At 49.1% G+C, this 16,855-nt stretch overlaps 1 protein-coding gene across 3 annotated transcripts in view; it reads right to left on the bottom strand.

Annotated features, from left to right (window-relative positions):
• The window catches only part of TOX2 (TOX high mobility group box family member 2), a 132,385-nt gene extending 118,359 nt beyond the window's left edge, over positions 1-14,026 (bottom strand). For 2 of the 3 annotated variants that reach the window (XM_036902223.2, XM_036902222.2), the window contains exon 1: positions 13,872-14,026. In XM_036902223.2, the coding sequence (XP_036758118.1) occupies positions 13,872-13,970 (99 nt within the window). In that variant the 5' untranslated portion in view covers positions 13,971-14,026. Of the gene's footprint in view, positions 1-12,588; positions 12,972-13,871 lie in introns of those variants that run through there. The other variant, XM_036902224.2, reaches the window with a different exon arrangement.
• Positions 14,027-16,855: the final 2,829 nt, after the last annotated feature.

The raw sequence follows: 16,855 nt of genomic DNA, 5'->3' as shown, positions 1-16,855 counted from the left end.
CACTTAAATAATGCTAGTGTGACTGAGGAACTGAATTTGATTGATTTGACTTTAAATTTAAATGGGCACATGCGGCTAGTGGCTACCATGTTGGAGAGTGTGGCCCCAAGCTGTCATCAATCCTCTCCTGAACCACAGCAGTCCCCTCCCAATGGTCCTCCTGGGTCCACTCCTTCCCCCATTCGGGGCTTCCCCCAGGAGACAGACACAAAGATTTTTCTAAAGTGCAACTCACTGTAATGTGCACCATCCTTGAGACAAAGTCCACACTCCTGGACACAGTTTCCTGGGGACAAAGAGCACCCCAGCATTCAGGGGGCCTCTGGTGTTCCAGGTGCTGAAGGAACAAGGACAGAGGCACAGAGAACAGCCACAAAAACCTCCCAGAGGGGGTGACACTTGAGCAAAAACTTACGTATGTAGGAAAACCAGAGGCACGGCAGTTAGCGGTACTCTGACAGACACATCCACATGAGCCAAAAGCAGAGCCCCTGCCCTTGTGAAGCTGATACCCAGTGGCTGGCGGGCACAGAAACAATAAACATAATGAATCGGTAAATTATACATTGTGAGAAGGAAAAAGAAAATGATGGGTAAAGGGCTTCTGGGGCCCAGGGTGGGATGGTACAGTTTGCAGAATTGAATATTAAGAAAGCAAAGTGTCCAAATATATACTGTTCTTAGGTCTGCATGGCAGGTGATTCCTCCCCACCCCCGATTTCCTAAATTTTTTGGCAGGTAACACAGTCTTTATAATTTACAGTTTAATAAAAAGAAAGGGGAGATAACTTCAGGAAAGCGTTCACCAAAAAGTCTTACTTGCTTAACAGAAGCATTCCCACGGGTTAGAGAGAGATTCCATTATCTCTGAAGGCCAGGCCGGCTGCATCCCAGATACCCCGACCCAAGCCGCTGGGAGTGACGCCACCCTCCTGGAAACGGCAAGGTCACCACCCGCAGGGAGATGGAAAGTGGACAAGCAGAAGGCTGAGGTCTGCCAGTCCTTGCCCCCGAGAGGCAAGTGCTGATTCAAAACCCTGACCGAACAGCAACCCTCTTGTCTCCCATTTCAACTTTCTTCCTTGGGCTCATCTGGGGGTGAGGGCAGCACATTGTTATAATGGGAATTCACGTTTATTGACACTACAGGCTTCAGATACAGTGTCCCTCTCATTGATGTGTTTGATCCTCCCGACAACAAACAAGACAGGTGAGGCCCAGAGAGGGAAAGTGAATTGTTCTTGGAAACTCAGCCTGGGCTGTGGCAGGGTGGCCATCTCTGAAGAATATAACTGCTGCATTGATTCATTCTTTCTTTCACCTTTTCATTGAGCACTTTCTACATAGTAGACACTGTGCTAAGGTGCTGGGACTCTGTGGTAAAGAAAACAAACATGACTCCGGTGTTCTGAAAGCTTACTGTCCTTAAAGTAGAACAGACACTCCGGGAATCTCATAGATATGTCATACAGTGGGGGTAAAATACACTAGAGACTGAGATAGAGAATAATGGGGTAACTGCACAGACTGAGGGTCAGGGTCCTTGGGAAGGCAAGGATAAAGCTGAGATCTGAAGGATAAGCAGGAGCCAGCCATGTGAAGAATGAGGGCAAGAAAATTCCAGGCACAGGGAATAGCATGTGCAAAGCCCCTGGAGCAAAAAAGAGCATGGGGGGTGGGGTCCGCAAAATAGCACAAAGGCCAAGATAGCTGGAATGGAATCAGTAATGGGAGGCTAGCTTTGCTCGCCCCGCCGCATTCCCAGAACGAAGCCTGGCCTCAGACAGAGCAGCTGGGAACGAGGCTGGAAAAGCAGGAAGGGGCTAGATTATGCCAGGATCTATGAGCCAATAAGGCATTTGATGTTATCTACACACCAGGGGAAGCCATTGGAAGATTTTGCGCAGAGGTCTGATTTAGATTGTCAAGAGTTCACCAAGCTGCAGTAGAGAGCCATTGAGTGGTTTAGCCCAGAGAAATGACAAGATGCAATTTACTCATCAGAAAGATCTTGTTCATGGCTGGGATGGTTTCCCAGCTCATCCAGATGTGTGGCTTGTGGTCACTGGGTAGTAAATGTCTCCAGAAGCTAAGCATCCCTAGGCTGGTATGTGGCCACCTTCCAGAAAAGCTAGACAAAGCTGCAAATGACAGGATGTGTTGACAGAGCATCAGATAGACACAAGGCTGTCAGCAGATGGAAAATTGTCCCAGAGAATGCCTCAACAGGGTCGTGGCTTGTTGTCAATGTCAAGCCATAAGGAAAACACAATTATGTGCTTCACTGATACTGTAAGACATAATCCAAGAGAGCATGCAAACATATAGCGCTCCATGCAAAAGAGAGGTAGGGCAACTCACAGAAGGGCGCTGGAGGAAATGCCTGCACTGCACACGTGGGCTGCCAGGCACTTTGGGTTTTTCTTCTCCTTGACTTATTTAAAATCAAAGTTTGGCTCTTAGGCATCCATAGACAGATTTGGAAAGGAAATTATATTTAACTATCCCAGGCACTTAAACATACATTATTATCTCATTTAATTTCACAAACAGGTAAGCACTGTTAATCCCGTTTTATAGATGAGAAAACTGAGGTCAAATGATACTAAGTAGCTTTGTAGCTTTCTAAATGCCCTTGCTCCCCTCTCCAGCCTCCTCTCTTAACATTCTCGTCCCTTCCTGTACCCTTGCACATGCTGTTCCTTCCATCTGGAATACTTTTCCCCAATCTTCTTCACCTAGCCAATTCACCCTCCAGGAGGGCCAGGTGATCCCTCCTCTGAGAAGCCTTCCCTGACTACCCACATCCTGGCCTGGTAGTCCCACATCCATTTGAAATTGTTTATTTTTGCCTGTCTCTCGAATAAGACTGTGCCTTCTCAAGAGCAAGGACAAGTTCTTAAATACCTGTTCATGCCTGGCTTCTACCACAAAGCCCTGCAAACGGCAGGCAGTGAATGTTCTTTGCATGGCTGAATGAATGAATGAATGAACTCTTAATAAATTGCAAAGCTAGGATTGGATCCCAGGCCATTATGGCTCCAAAGCATTATCTCTTGGTCAGAATTTGGATGTGTGTCTTATACAGATCAATCAGAAAACATACACAAGCGTGGAACATATTTCAGACCATACTAAGGGCTTTCTTCCTCTTCAAAGAGATGCTGAAAAGCACCACCCCTCAGAGGAAAATAGGATGATGAATATGGGTAAAAGGTTAAAAAACCTTTTACCTTTTGCAAGAGGATTTCACCTTTGTTAAATGTATAGCATGACTGCCCTGGAAACCTGATGGAGATAGAACGTTAACTATGTTAGCAGGCAACTCTGCTCATGGTAAAAATGACCCCTGGTTATTAAGTCACATCTGAACTGAAGGAACTGTTAAATAAACTATAAATGTCCGATAAAGAAACCATCCTTGAGGTTTTTCTGACTGCAGTGACTTGTAACTGACATGCCCCTTGCAGGGACCCTTGAAGTGAAGACTATGGAATTGTTACCAGAGATACAGGTCCTTTGGGGAATAAGGCTTCTAAGCCAGGGTGGCTCCTAAACCCACCTGTATGGGTCTCATTCCCTTGCACATGAACTAAAACCTGGGAGGGGTGTGCTGGCAAAGAAAAAGGCTCCCAGCCACCTCTATAGTCCACAGCAGAGACTGTTGCTAGAATTACTTTCACAAGGGCACATGACTTATTTCCCTTCCAGGACACAGGTACCAGTGTCACCTGTGTGGGTCTTGTGAGTGTGAATGTTTAACTGAACCTTAAAGAGTCCCTGTGGGAGCTTCAATGAGGAAGAAGGGGACTGAGGAGAGAAAAAAGACTGTCCTAAGTAGAACCACCAGTACCCCTATTCTGAACTGGAAAGCTCCTTAGACCCTTTCATTTATAAAAGATGTAAAAACCTGGGATAGAGCTTATGCTTGCTGTCCTCCAGAGGGTCCAGTTGATCTGAACAGCTCCTGGCAGCAGCAGTGAGAATGCAGATGCCTCACCTGATCTCCCAGATGCCTAACCAGAAATCTGAGATGCAAGGGTGGTGATGTGAGAAAACTGGGGCCCAGAGAGGTTAAGTAGCAGGTTTAAAGTCACACAGCTTCTAAGTGCCAGGATATGAACCCTTTCATCAAACTTTCATCAAACTCACTTTCATCAAACTCAAAGGTCAGTCACATTGGAATCCACTATCTGGTTCTGCATAAAAATTAACTTACAGCTTAGGGAGATGTACTAGAACAGAGAAAGCATGGGGGTGGGGCAGTGAAAGAACTTCCATAAATAATGTAGGTAGCATCCAATAGGCATTCAGTAAATATTTGCAGAGTTTTTTTTTTAATGAGCAACAAAAGGCCCAGGGTCCATCTTCCACATTATCAAGTTCAATTCAAGTCAAAACACAGCACAGTGGAACAATACAATTTATGCATGAGATTGACCCTGGGTTACACTACTGAGTCGGATTCATTGCCAACAAGTTTCTAAATCATTCCTGCAAATTAGGCCCAACATTGAGATAAGCACATTTTAATTAGCTATAATGTAAAGGCATCCTATTTCCAAATGAAGTTAAAAACCAGGCCAAGAGGCCGAGGTGGGAAGCCCCTGGCCCCCAGAAGAGCCAATGCATCAACAGTTGAAAAGAAGGGACCAGGCAACTGAGCCTCCCATCCTTTCAGAGGGCAGGAGCTCTGCCCAGCATGATGGAGGCTGCAGAGAGAGGGGGGAGAGAGGGCGAAAGAGAGGGGGAGTGCAGTCTGAACCCCAACTCTGCCCACCAGCTTCTCTGCTGCCTTTTGTACCTTGATCTGTTTGGATCTCAGTTGTCCCACCTACAAAATGGGCACACGTGTGCCTAGCACAGTTCTCATGAAGACTCAGTAGAGATGACATGAGTGAATGAGCCTGAGATGTGGTTAAATGCTCAGAGAATAATTTAGACTTATTTCTACCCTACTCTTCTCCATAAAATAGCACAAAATTTAAGAATTAAAATCAGTGAGAGGGGATTCTTTGCTGAAGACGGTGGATAGAGCACACCCTTTTTACCTCCCTCTCTTCTAAATGCCACTAGAATGCAAAAAATGTATATATATATATATAGACACCCACACACATACACATGCATATATTCATAATTCACATATACACACATATATATTTATAATTCAGATAGATAGATGAAAATGGTAACTCCAAAGAGCCCACAAGAAAATAAGACAGGGCTGGGGATCAGAAATATTGACAGAGTGCTGGACAGTAAGAAGATGAATGGACAGACTGACAATGAAACCTATCAGCTTTAGGTCACCAGCACACCAATACACACCAATACAAGCCCTCTGGAAAAGCTGTTTTTCTAACTGAACCCCAGAAAATCTTAAAAGAGAGACAGCAGGTGCTGGAAGCCATAGGCAGCAGAGGTGACTTACCTCTGTGTCAGCCTACAGCCCTCAGGGAAGCTGACTGTGGGTTTGGACTCCAGGCTAAAGCCAGGAAGAAGAACTCTCTAATTAAATGAGAGAGCTGCCTTGGGGATGCGCCCTGGGGATGAGCACAAGGCAGGAAAATCAAAGTACAGTGCCCACAGGTAACTGCTGGTCTACAGAAGAAACAGATGTCCCCAACCTCAGTGAGCGTGTCCCATGCCTTATCAGAGGTCCCCAGCATCAAGTGTCCACCCACAACCACAACCAGGGCGCCCAGCATCAGTATTCACACTGCCGGCCCACACAACCAGGGTTTTCACAGGTGTTGAGGAAACACAATTACAGAACAGATCAATCCAGACCCCTGTTTACAAATAAATGTCCACCAGAAGTCACCAGGCATCTGTAGAAAATAATCAGCATTAGAGAGAGGCCGAAGAGTGAACGGAAGAAGTAACTACCAAGAAAACTGAGTTAATGCAGGGAACAGAAGATAATGGTTTTAAAAATTGAATTATCATCTTCAAAAAGACACAATGTAGTCACACATCCCTCTTTTTTTTTTTTTTTAAAGGAACAGGCTACCATCATAGAAGATCAATCAAGAAACAATACAGAATTCTGGGAAATGAAAAGACAATTACAGAACTAGACACAATAAACTTAACAGAAGTACCAGCAGCACCACCACCAACTTGTTAGCTGAGTCAGACTTTCTGAGAGTGGCACCCAGCAGTTTGCATTTTAACTGCCCTCCAGGTGATTCTGTCATGCTGAAGTTTGAGAAACACAGCGTCCCTGGCTACTGGAGGAAACCAAACACAAGTTGTAAAACTTTCCCATCACCAGGAGACCAAGAGACAGTCACTGACAGCAGTCTGATCCAGCGACAGGAAACATACCATGCTCTGTACTACATCTCTGGCTCCAAAGCACTTTGCTACTTAAAACCCATCCAGTGGGAGGCAACGCTCTTTATGACAATTTGTGCTGGTATCCCAGCTCCCCTGCAGGCAGACCTCCCCTACTTAGGCTGATAGTATCCCCTAACTATCCCCTCTGAGCCACCTTGCAATGGCTGCCCCCTCTGCCTAGACCACCCTCCTGCCACCCTACCTGCCCCCCAATATGCAGCCTGCCTGGCTTCTCCTGTAAGACTGCTGCTGTGTAGAGCCTTCCCACCCCCCTGGCACTCACTGCCACTTCTCCAGACAATTATAACTCTGCATTTCGAACTAACATATTACTACAGATCCGCACAGCCTCTCAGCTAGTCAACAGAAGTTTCCCATTGAGTGGCTGAGCCTTCCGGACCGGACTGAATCCCCTATCACTCGGCAGACACTCAAGCAAAACCTACTGAACTTCTGAGAAACCCAGCAGTAAATGGGCAAGTACATATTGAAAAACCACATTCTTGTTGCTTATTCTAGCAGGTACCAGAAGTTGCAACTGTACAGTAGCAAGTTTAAGCATCAGGATAATTGATCAAAATATATTATCCTGTGTTATACAACATGTTTTCACTAAGATATAAAATTACCATTTGCCACGACTCATTAAGTTAATAATTACTTGCCATATGTTTTTACTGCTGCTCCTAAACTGCAGTGAAAAACCACTCTGTTGGTTTTTGGTCCGCGTAAATAGGATAGCTATCAGCCATGTGGATACAGGATTTACTGACGGGGACACGGGACTAAAACGCTGAACAGAAAGCCAGGGCCCTGAAGCTCTGCCAGTGTGATCGCCATCACCTTCTCACTTACCTGCACCATGCTACTTGCAGACCAGTGGTTCTCAAACAGGGGTGCTTTGCCCCCCAGGGGATACTTGGCAAAGTCTGGAGACATCTTTGGTTGTCACAACAGGGGAGGGGGTCCTCCTGGCACCTAGTGGGTAGAGGGCTGGGATGCTACAACACACCCTATGCTGCATGGGACAACCCCCACGACAGGGCATTAGTTACCAGGTAAAATGTCAATATTGCTGACATCAAGAAACACTGTCCTGGGCTGAAGGGAGCTTCCACATCGGTAACTTTAACCTGAGTTTCATAGAAACAGTATGAGCAAACTGAGACCAGGAGTGGTTAAAGGATGTGCACAGGTCACCAGCCCAAGCCAGTGAACAGTGCAGCTGTGATTTGAACTAGTCTTCTCTGCCTTCTAAACCCCGTTTCCCTCCCACACAGATTCAAGAAAGAAACAGACAGAGGAAATAATTATCTCCCTGTGAATTCATTACACTGAACAGTCCAACAAGAGACCTCTTCAAACCGGGGGCCAGGAAAATCAGATTCAGAGACCAAGGCATGGAAACACCCAATGTCAGGGAGACCATTCCCCTGGAGCTGCCGGGGAAGGTCAGTCCTCCAAGCAGCTAGTGCTGAAACAGGGTCCTCTTGCATGGAAATCTTCAATTGTGCAGCTCTTTATGAATAGCAAGGAAAGCATTTCCTGCTGGGGCCATGTGCCATATATGCATGAACTCCAACCCCACGGCAAACCCACCAGAGAGGTGGTGATGTGTCCATTTTGCAGGTGTGAAGACTGAAGCACAGGGAGGTTAAATAGCCTGCGGTGATGATGGTGAAGGCAGTGTTCAAACCCAGGTCTGCCAGGTTCCAGAATCTGCAGTGCCTTCACATTTAGAGACCAGCTCTAGAGAATCAGAGAAGCAAAAGAGCTGGCCCTACAGAATCACTTGGGGCCGGCAGTCATCCTGCAGGCAGATTCTTGGGATGAAGGGGAGGTGTGGGGCCTTGTCCTGCATGCACAGACCCAGAGCTGCTCTTCCCTGCTGGCTGGCCACTCTCTGTGCTGTGCTCTGTGCTCTGGGCCTCCTCAGGGAAGCTCACCTAGAAAGGGCAGGTCAGCCAAAAGACTCTTGGCTCCTACCCTGCCCTGGACCCAATGTGCTCACTACAAGTCACCAGATGATAAGAGCCAAACAGTTGTTAATTCCTCAAGCCACAGGGGACAACTGGCCAGCCCTGAATTCATTCATTCAGCAAATATGTAATGAGCACCTATGTGCCAGGCCAGCTCTGGAAATACAACAGTAAAGATAGACACAGTGGTTCCTGCCCTGTGAAGCACATGAAGAACCATCTCCTCAAAAAGCATCATCTGCAGACTTACTGGGGTACACCACACCCTACAGTTATCTCGCTATCTCCACACCTCACTGATTTGGTCACTGATTTGCTCTCTCTTTTCACGGAGGGGAACAAAAGCCCAGAGAAGGGCACTGTCATGTCAAGGTCACCCAGCAAACTGGGGGCAGCAGTGCCAGGCTCCTGACATTTGTAAGGTCCAGAAAGGTCCCTAAGGACCTTTCAGGATAGACTGAGGAGGGGATAGAGAGAACACACTTAGATGGAAATAAAGAAGCACTTCCTAACAGTCCAGAGTATCCAGGACCTGCCATCTCAGCTCAGAGCTCACCCACCCTAGGGCCCCTTCACAGGACCCACCCATAGCCACCCGTGCCCCTGCAGAAAGAAGCTGCAGGGACCTCGCCCACCAGAGACACCGAGCAGGTCTCACTTATCTTAAGCTCAGGTGAAGCAGGGACAGCAACTCCCATTTCATGGGTTTTCATCACAAGGAGACTCCATCATTCACCAGCCAAGCTTGTCTCAATCCCCAGCCAGGTACAAGATGCTGTGCCCAAAGCTATGTGGGTGGAGAGTTGAATCATTCACCCACCAGCACATATTTCCCGAGTAATTATGGGTCCGGCCCTGTGCCAGCTGCTGGCATGGTTCCTGCCTGCCAGGAGCCCACAAAAACCCGCACACAAACAACCAAACCACTGCTACGCACAGTGTGGTCGCTGGACCAGCAGCAGCATCACCTGGGAGCTCATTAGACATGCAAATTCTCAGGGCCCCAGCCCTGGAGACCAACTGAATCAGACGCTCTTGGGGTGGAGCCCAGGAATGTGTTTTTAAAATCTTGCCAGATGATTCTCAATGTATACATAAATTTGACACTGGTCTAGACCACAAGGCCTTCCCCAACCTCTCTGTTTAAAATTGCCAACCATCCCCTGGCCTTGGCACCTGCTAACCCTCTTCCTGGCTCCGTTTTTCACCATAGTTGTATTGCCATCAGTCATAATATCACATATTTCACCCATACAGTTATGATTTCCCAGGCTATTACATAAGCTCCAGAGGGCAGCAATGTGACTACTTTTGCTTGCTGCTGTAGCACTGGTTGCCTAGCACAAAGAAGTGCTCAATAACTGTTTGTTGATTGAATGATGGATGGCAGAACATGCTGCATCCATCCTACTGAAATACTAGTTCTTGGGGGAACCTGGAAAAAGACAGAAGGTTGCTGGCCATCGCATGAGGAAAGTAGTACCCAGGCTGTCCTTGAATGATGTTTGGACCAGGGATGAAGGATGCTGGGAACACAGAGATGTTAAGTCTCTTCTTACTGCAAGAGGTCCCAGGTGGTTAATACTGTCCTTATCTAATTAATAGCAGTGTGTTGTGTGCCAAGAACTACCATAGCCTATATCACCTCACTTTACCCTCCTGAACCTCTGGGGTAGGCAATGTTGTCCTCAAGAGGATATAAAGGCTCAGAGATATTAAATAATTTGCCCCACCCACAAAAAGACTTGCATAAAAATGTTCATAACAGCTTTATTTGTAATAGCCCCAACCTGGAAGCAAACTCAAATGTCCATCAGCAGGTGACTAGATAAACCAATTGTGCTATATTCATACAATTTATGTATCATTATTTAGCAATAAAATAGAACAAACTATGGATATACACAACACGGATGACTCTTAAAGATACTATGTTGAGCAAAATGAAGCCAGATGCAAAAATGTACATGCTGCATATAGAGTGTTAGAACAGAAATATTCTCACCACACTTAAGTGGAACTTATGTAAAGCATTGGTAATAAAAATCAGGTAAGTAGTTTCCTCTAGGGGTGTGGATGAGGGTGTTGACTGAAAAGGAGCATGAAGAGACCTTGTGGAGTGATGGACATGTTCCCTATCTGGATTGGGATTGTGGTTATATGGGTGTTTACATTTGTCAAAACTCATGGAACTGTACACTTAAAGTTTGCATTTTACTGTATATAAATATCTCAGTAAAAAAAAAATGAGCTAAAAATCATACATCCTAGGTTACAAAGCCAGAACTGGAGATCTGAACCCAGGTTTGTCCAGTTCCAAAGGCCAGTTTACACTAGCCTGCCACAGTTGAGGGGGAGACCCAGACAATGCCCCCCAGACTGGTAAAGTGCCTTGCCAAAATCGGAGTGAAGGAAATTCATAGTTACCCTGGGAAGGATGTCACGACCCCACAACCCCAAAGCACGACAGAGACTTGTGGGAATGCCAGGCAAGTCTAAGAGGCAAGACCCTTGGGGTCAGGCCTCAGCTCTGCTCTTCACTTGCTACGTGACCTGTGAGTATACTACTCCATGACTCAGTTTCCCCTCTGGAAGCGAGAAAGAAGAAGGAGATCAATGGTTCTCAGTATGAGGCCACAGATGCTGGGGGCCATAGGGCCACAAGCCCCTATGCTCAGCAGGCAGTTATTATGTGAAACAAGTTATGTGACTGCCTCCTATCTAGTAAGCCAATTTTTCAAACGCATGCTAATATTACTATGATTAATAAAATACATATCTAGCAAAGCAAAAATGAAACCATAGCAGCTTTCTGTCATTGTGTATTTTCTCAAACAAAAGATACGAAAACAACAGCCACTGCTCATGACTTTGGTTTAAAGAGGCTGGAATCTCTGTGTGTGGAGGATCACTAAGGGGACAGTCACCAAGGAAACAGTCACCAAGGGCCCTTCTAGGTCAACTGTCCCACGGTTGTCCGGCATCACTTGAACAAATGTTTGCCCTTGTGCTTCTCAAGTCTGGGTCCCTGTGGGGACAAGTCTCTTGTCTGGACTCCAGGAACCAAACCCCCAAAGTGCAGGCTGTGTCCTGGTTTAGAGCCTAGTCTACAGGCCCCAACTGTGGGCATGGTTGCACCTTCAACTTCAGTTTACCCTCCATGTCTGATGGTGACCAGCTGTAAGGATGGGCGCTGAGCATTTGCCCCCCGCCCCCAGTCCCTCACCATCAGCTCTGGGTCACAGTGTGCCCCATCCCCTAACCAGAACTGCCCACTTGGGATCTGCTGGCAACAGGCCTCTGACCCATCCTTACCCAGGCCAAGTGACTTCCCCTACCTCACCCTGCCACAAGCCTGAATGCTTGAGAAGCAGGTATCACTTCCTTTCACAGATCCTGGTGACCCGGCTGCCACCTGCATCCACCTGGACATACCCTCAGCTCTAGGCCAGGGCTCCTAGATCACAGCCAGAAACCAGTCACCAGCTTCTCATTCCCCGTGCGGTTCCCTCCCCACCCAGGTTCCACACTGGATTTGGGTGCTGAGTCAGAGCTTTACAGAGCATCAGAAGAAAGCAGGGGCCTCCACTGAGTGCCACCTCCCAAAAGCCCCCAGATGGGACTGCCCCGGGTCTGGCTGGGTTTACAGAAACACCAACCCCAAAAGGGGCATTCCGGGCGAGGGGGCACCCAGCCACCTAGGCTTGGAGGCACAATCCTCAATCCCCTCCACCCCATGCCCACAAACCAGCAGCTGGAACCTTGCCAACTTCATATTTTAAAAAATAACAATACCAAGAGCAGAAGACAGACGAGCTGCCGCACACCCAAGCGCCTCCTCCTCCCTGAAGACTCCATTTGCTACTTCTAATCAATTTTCCCTTCATCACACTGGAAGCAGCCAGAAAACCAGTCTTCTCTTCAGGACACCATCCCCCTCTTCGGCTTCTAACTTTGCAGTTAGAAGGACAAAGATAATCATCCCCACCCTCTGGGCGACCTCACTTGCAGCTCACCCCGCCCCAACGCCGCCCAGGCCCTGGTGGCCCAGGCTGAACTGCAGAGGGCTTCGCCCTGAGGCTCTAGGAGCCGCTGCCCGCTGCCCGCTGCCCGCTGCCCGCAGCCCGAGGACGCACGCGCTCAGCGAGACCGGGCCTCTGAGGCCGGCAGCATCCCCACAGCAAGGGGCGCAGGGAAAAGCGTGTGGGTGGGGTGGTACTGAGACCCCGGGAGGGGGCGGATCCAACCCCCGACGCGCACTCACCACGCAGTGCCACCCATCCCGCGCGTCTGCGCCGGGGCCGCGGGGAAAACCCTCGCGCGCCGCTCAATCCGGGCTCCGAGTGACGAAGAGCCGCGCTCGCCTCCAGCCGGCAGGGACCGACGCGCAGACCCGCGGACGAACAGACCGTCTGTTTTCCTAACTAAGTTTGAAAGTTCCCTCCGCGGCCAGAGAGACGCGGACAGCGCAGCTGCACCTGACCGTCCCGGGCTGGCCCCAGCATGGGGAGCGGGGGGCGCACGCCTCCGGTCCGGGGTCCCAGGCCCGCTAGCTTCCATCGCGGGAGGACGTGCCGGGCGCAGCGCAGCGGAGACCTGGCTGGGGTGAAGGCTGTCCCTCACTGCAGCCCAGCCTCGATGGACGCCCGCTCACCGTTCCCCGGAAGGGGACAGGCCCAGACTGGCCAGTGCCAACTCGCAATCCGAGGCCCTGCTGGGCAGTGACGGCCAATTAGTGAATGACCCAATTAGTGTGCCGCGACGCTAAATTAAAACCCCGACGCGCGAGTGTGGATTACCGAGGTGAGGGTAGGGGCGGTGCCGAGGCTTTGGCTGCCCCTGCGTGTGACCGCGTGTGACTGTGTAACCGTCAGAGCGATTAGTGTGTCTGAGGTTCACCGTCCATGGGGTGGCTGTGTGACTGTGCGTCTGTGCATTGTGAGTGCAAGCGTGTGACGGTCAGAGCGACTTCTTTGTGTGACTGTCCCCAGTTGTGACTGGGTGTGACAACGGATGGGAGCATTAACGGGGTGTGTGCATCGTAGTGTGTAAATGGGTGACTTGAATATGGCTGTGTGACGGTGGACGTGGCCAGGTGACTGCAGATCACTGTGTATGAATGACTGTTACGGTGACTTATGTGGGACGGTGAGACAGCGTAAGTGAATGTGTGACAGTGGGCCGCTGTGTGTCAGCTTGTGAATGAATGTGAGGCCGTCGGGACATGGACGAGTGTGGGTGTCACTGTGTCGTCGTACGAGTGACTGTTGGGGTGACTCCTGCCTGTGATCCGAACTCAGGGTGTGAGAGTCACCGCGAGGTTGTCAGTGTAATGGCATGTGCCCGTCGGCGGGGCTGAGGGTGAGTGTCCCCGCGCGTTGGCACCACTGGCATCTCCCCACCGTGTGCTCCGAGAGTGTCCGCACCCTGAGCCGCCAGGTGACTCCTGCCCAGCGCTCCAGCCCGGAGTGCTCTGACCCTGGCGCGGGGTCCGAAGGCGCGGGCAGGCCCCGCCCGCCACGGCCCCCAGCCCCGGCCCCCGCCTACCTTGCCGCAGTGGTAGTAGTCCAGGTGCGCCAGGCCGGCCGGCTCGGCCCCAGGCCGCGCGCCCACCGCGGGCGCCGAGGGGTACAGGCGGACGTCCATGGCGGGCGCGGCGGCGGCGGCTGCGGCTCCCGCGGGCAGTGCCTGGGCGGGCGGCGGGTGGGAGCCAGTGTGCGAGCGGGTGTGTGAGCGCGGGGGGCGGGCTGGGGGCGGGGCCCGGAGGAGCGCCCCGCCCCGCCCCGCCCCGCCCGCGCGCGCTATTGTTCCGGCCTCAGGCGCAGCCGAGGGCAGGGGGCCTGGGCCCAGGGGGGTTCCTCCCTGCGGCCTGGGCAGCAGCCGGGTTCCCGGCTCGGCTCTCCGCCCCTCGGGGTCCGAGAGGGTTGCGCGCCTGTCCAGACGGCCTTTTCCGGTCGCGCCTTCCGCCACCAAAGGTGAGGGGACGGAGAAGCCCATAGGACACCACTCCCTAAAAGTGGGACACTCCCCAACCTAAATATTTAGAGCTTCGTTGAGCCCCCTGCGGCGTGTGGGGGATGAGGAGGAGGAGGAAGGTGGTGACAGGAGCACTTCCGGTGATGGGTACTGCCTTACCTGGGGGGCCAGCCCAGACTGAGGCTGATCTTAGGATGCCCTCCCTCCCTATCTCACTGATCTGAGTCAGCCAGAGGGGCCCTGGGGGACAGCAGTGGTTAAACTCTTAATATGTGAGGAAACTGAGGCAAGGCCTTGTGGCTTCAGTAATGGGGCTCCAGGGAAGTGGTTCCCACTGTCCCCGCAGGACCCAGGACCGAAATCACTGGGAGGGGGCAGAGGACCGCACCCCCTTTAGTGACACGGAGAGGGAGGACCATACAAATTGCTAAAACTGAAGTGCTGAGGAGTCCAGAATCTGTCCCTCCAACTTCACAGTGTCCTGGATTGAGAGAAGGATGGAAATGGGGGGTCCCTGCTGAGGCAGAGAGGTGGCTGAAAGAGCCCCCTCACTTCTCATACCACCTGGTGGCAGCTGGCCTGTTATTCCTCCCCTTTTCATCCAATAATTGTGTAGACTGGCAGTCTCTCTCCTCCCTGACTGCTCCCCCACTGCCCTCTGGTTCCTTCCTACACCAGGGATACCTGGCTGGCTGGGAAGGGCCAGGTGGCCAGGAGGCAGAAGTGGGTCAGCATGGGATTCCTGGGTGGCAACAGGACAGGGATACCCTTTGGAGAAAAGAAAATGAGCCTTTTGCCCACTCAAGAGCCAGCTTAGAACTTAGCTCCCAACTGCTGCTCGAGCTTTGCTGGTCCTGGCCTCGAGCTAGGACCACTATTTGTGACCCTAAAGGTCCACTAATACAAGATAGGTGTGGGAAACAAGCTTTTGCTAAAGGTTCAGAAACAACAGAGGGAAATTACAGCTCAGAAAGGAAAGAACTTCTAAATAAATGTCAGCAGTCATTGTTTCTAGAAACACACTGCCATATCTCATCAGAAGGAATTTCCCACTGGCCCCTCTCCTTTTTTTTTCCATCTGATATCCAACTGACCCAGCACTATTTATTGAAAAGATCACCTTTTCCCCACTTCTCTGCAGTATTAACTTTGTCATAAACCAAGTTATCCTTATGTGCATGGGACTGTTTCTGAATTCTCTAGTCTGTTCTGCAAGCCTATTTTTCTCTCCTTGTGCCATTATCACATTGCCTGAATTTCTGCAGCTTTATAATAAGTTTCAGTGTCCCATCGATTAAGTCGACTCACTTTTATCTTCAAGACTGCCTTGGAAATGCTTGACGTTTGCACTAACATAGAAATTTTTTAATCAGTCTGTTTACATACACACACACACACACACACACACACTATGGTGCTGGGATTTTTACTGCTATCACATTGAATCTTTAGATAAATTTGGGTAAAATTGGCATTTTCAATATTGTCTTGCTATCCATAAACATGGTATGTCCCTTCATTTATTTAGATTTTTTTAAATTCTCTCATTGATGTTTTGTAGTTTCCTACATAGAGAATTTGCCCATTATTTATTAGATTTATTCCTAGGCTTTTTGTGTTTTTAATGCTATTATAGTTTCTTTACATGCTTTTTAAATTTTCTGTTTGTTGCCAGGACAATGTAATGATTTTAAAACAAGTCAACAAATTCTTTGACACTCCTCCCAAGGGGTGTAGTCTAGTAACCTTCCCCTTTAAGTGGGTTGGTCCTAGTGAATGGCTTTTAACAAATAAGATGGAGCAGAAGTTATTCTGCATGGCTTCTGAGTCTAGGTCATGAAAGTTGATCCATCTTCTTCCTGGCTCCCTCTCTTGGGACCCTCTCTTTGTCTTTGGAACCCTAATCCACAATGTAAAAGTCCTAGGCTGCTGCACTTTGAAGAAGTCTAAAGTAACCCACACAAAGAACCCATATGCAGAGACCCTGAGACTAAAAGAAAGTAAGATGACCAGCCAGTCCCCTGCTGGACCAGCCCCTGCTGTTCCAGCTCCATCCACTGTCTAACTGCAAATTATATGAAAAAACCTGAAATATCCACCTGAGACCTTCCTGAATCCAAAATGCACAGAAACCATTAGGTTATTGTTATTTTAAGCCATAAAGTTTTGGGGTGATTTGTTACTCAGCAATACAGATCTGAAACATTTATAGAAGTAGATATTTATATAATGCCCTTATATCCAGCAACATTACCACACTCACTTATCCTAACAATTTGTATGTAGATTCCTTGAAAATACCATATTCTATCTAATCTGTAAAAGTGAATTTTAGTTTTCCCTTTTTAATCCTTACACATTTTCTTTTTCTTGCCATGTTGCACTGGCTAGTATTTCCAATACAATGGAAAGAAGTAATAATAGCAGGCATTCTTGTCTCATTCCTGATCTCAGAAGGAAAGCTATCAATAGTTCACCATTAATTATGGTGCTTACTGTCATTTTTTGTTCAATTTCATTTTGTTTTGTTCTGTGCGTTGGGGAGGTCAATCTTC

This window comes from Manis pentadactyla, chromosome 5 (genome assembly GCF_030020395.1).
Source record: "Manis pentadactyla isolate mManPen7 chromosome 5, mManPen7.hap1, whole genome shotgun sequence".
Classification (NCBI taxonomy): domain Eukaryota; kingdom Metazoa; phylum Chordata; class Mammalia; order Pholidota; family Manidae; genus Manis; species Manis pentadactyla.
Note: the sequence above shows the minus strand (reverse complement) of the source record. Positions and strands in the feature narration are given on the sequence as shown.